This window comes from Cynara cardunculus (assembly GCF_001531365.2).
Source record: "Cynara cardunculus var. scolymus isolate 2C chromosome LG 3, CcrdV1, whole genome shotgun sequence".
In the NCBI taxonomy this organism is placed as follows: domain Eukaryota; kingdom Viridiplantae; phylum Streptophyta; class Magnoliopsida; order Asterales; family Asteraceae; genus Cynara; species Cynara cardunculus.
The window spans coordinates 22,815,470-22,817,584 of NC_037530.1; the positions used below are offsets into that span (position 1 = coordinate 22,815,470).

At 35.6% G+C, this 2,115-nt stretch overlaps 1 protein-coding gene across 1 annotated transcript; it reads left to right on the forward strand.

Moving 5' to 3' along the window:
* The first annotated feature begins 974 nt into the window (after window positions 1-974).
* LOC112509038 lies at window positions 975-1,772 on the forward strand. Its single transcript, XM_025113909.1, has 2 exons — window positions 975-1,037; window positions 1,176-1,772. Exons 1-2 carry the CDS (start codon window positions 975-977, stop codon window positions 1,770-1,772), a joined length of 660 nt encoding a protein of 219 aa, XP_024969677.1.
* The last annotated feature ends 343 nt before the right edge of the window (window positions 1,773-2,115 follow it).

The window sequence follows — 2,115 nt, forward strand, 5'->3', positions numbered from 1 at the left end:
CCATATGCCAACATTCGAAATACAACAGTAACTTTTTGATAACCGGATAACCCAAGTTTGCCGCATCCATCCCTTCGTTGGAGAAAGTAGTTGTCATGACTTTGGACAGCATCCAAAATACGAACAAATAAAGTACGACTCATTCGGAATCGTCGACGAAACATCGACTCAGGAAATTGAGGATTTTCAGAAAAATAATCATTGAATAGATTGCGATCGGCATTTTCCCGATCACGATTGATAACTATATGGCCAGGAATAGAACCACGATAAGAAGATAATTGATTGTTGCCAGCATAATTACAGAGATAATTATCCATTTCAGACGCTAGATTGAATGCCTCGACCATTAGTTCGTCATGTGTATCATCAAAAGCCTCATCGTCTGAATAGGAATTATCAGCCATTTGAGTGGTATTTCTCAACAAAGAAGATTGCAAAATATAGTTGAGTTATTTTCATTGAGCTGTTCTTCAACACGTTTTATAGTGAGAATCAGTGGTGTTGTCAATTCTTACCAGACTTTTCAGAAGAATCTTGCTAGACTTTTCAGAAGAATCTTGCCAGACTTTTCAGAAGAATCTTGCCAGACTTTCAGAAGAATCTTTCCAGACTTTTCAGAAGAATCTTGCCAGTGTATTGTCTAATATGTCTTCATTTGTAATGAACTGAAATTTTTGTGTATAAATAGGGGGCGAGTTGGTAAGCTAAATCACACATATTACCAGCCATAGGTACTAAAAATGTCTTCAACAAGCCGAACTTCATCCTACAAAGATAACGAAGACATACAACTATGTCATTGTTATCTTGATATAACTCAAAATCCAATAATAGGTAGAAACCAATCAAAAGATAAGTTTTGGTCAAGAATAGAAACTCTTTATCACCAAACCGAACCGTTCGCAACCAATCCTCGACCAAGAAGATAATTGGAAACGAGAATGTCTTGCATTCTAAAAGCTTGCAAAAAAATGCGAGGGTGTATCAATCAAGTTGAAATGAGGAATCCAAGTGGCGCTTCTGAACGAGATATCGTAAGTATTTATTGTTTTACTTGATCATTGTTTTATTAATTTAAATATAACGTGTATTTTTCATAGATGAACGAAGCGAAAGAGCTGTTAAAACTTGATGGATCCTATAAGAAGGGTTTTAAGTTTGATCATGTCTAGAACATCTTGAAAGACTCCGAGAGTTTATCAAATGTCACTGCATCAACTCAGTATCAACGACACAGTCTTTATCAATCACCTTCTTCCGGTCCTGGTTCATCGTCTGGGACAAATGCCGGTTTACCGTCGTTGACTATTCATGACGTAGAAGGTACTCAAAGACCAATTGGTGTGAAAAAGGCAAAATCAAAGCTACAATCTGATAATAAGCTAGAGAATTTAGTTAAGGCTAGTAAAAAAATGAAGAGACAAATGGCTAAAACCACTGAAGTTATGATGCGAAGGAATGAGCTTCAAGCTCAGAAAATTGCATTAGAGGCAAGGTTGGCGGATGAAAAACTTATGTGCACCGATCTAACCTCTATCACTGATCCTGTGTGGTATGAGTTCGTAAAAAAAGAGAAAATTCGAATAGCGAGAGAGAGAACGCAACCCCAGGTTCATATGTCTGGACAAGGATCAGAATTCGTAGCATCTCAATATCGAGTATCTCAACATCAACAATTTGAAGCAGCTCAAGACCAATCCGAAGGATCTCAAAACGTAGCAGGAAGCTTTAGTCAGTTTATGCCTAGCGGAGACGATTGGACCTTTTAATTTATGTATTTCAGTTTTTAAAATTTTCATTAATAAAATATGTTTACGTGTATCCGGTATCATATTTGTGTTATTAATAATTATATATATATATATATATATATAAATTTAAATAATAAATATAAAAACCTAAAACTTAATATTTATAATTATTTATTTATTTATAATTTAGTTAAAAATCATTAAATATTACAAAAAGTTGGTGGGGACCACCCATTTGGCATAAATGCCGGTCTTCATCTACACGACAAATATGCCGGTCTTCTTCACCCACCAAGAACCCACCGGCAAAATTATAGTGTTTTTGGAGGTCGGTTGGAAAGGAATCACCGGCAAAATTGAA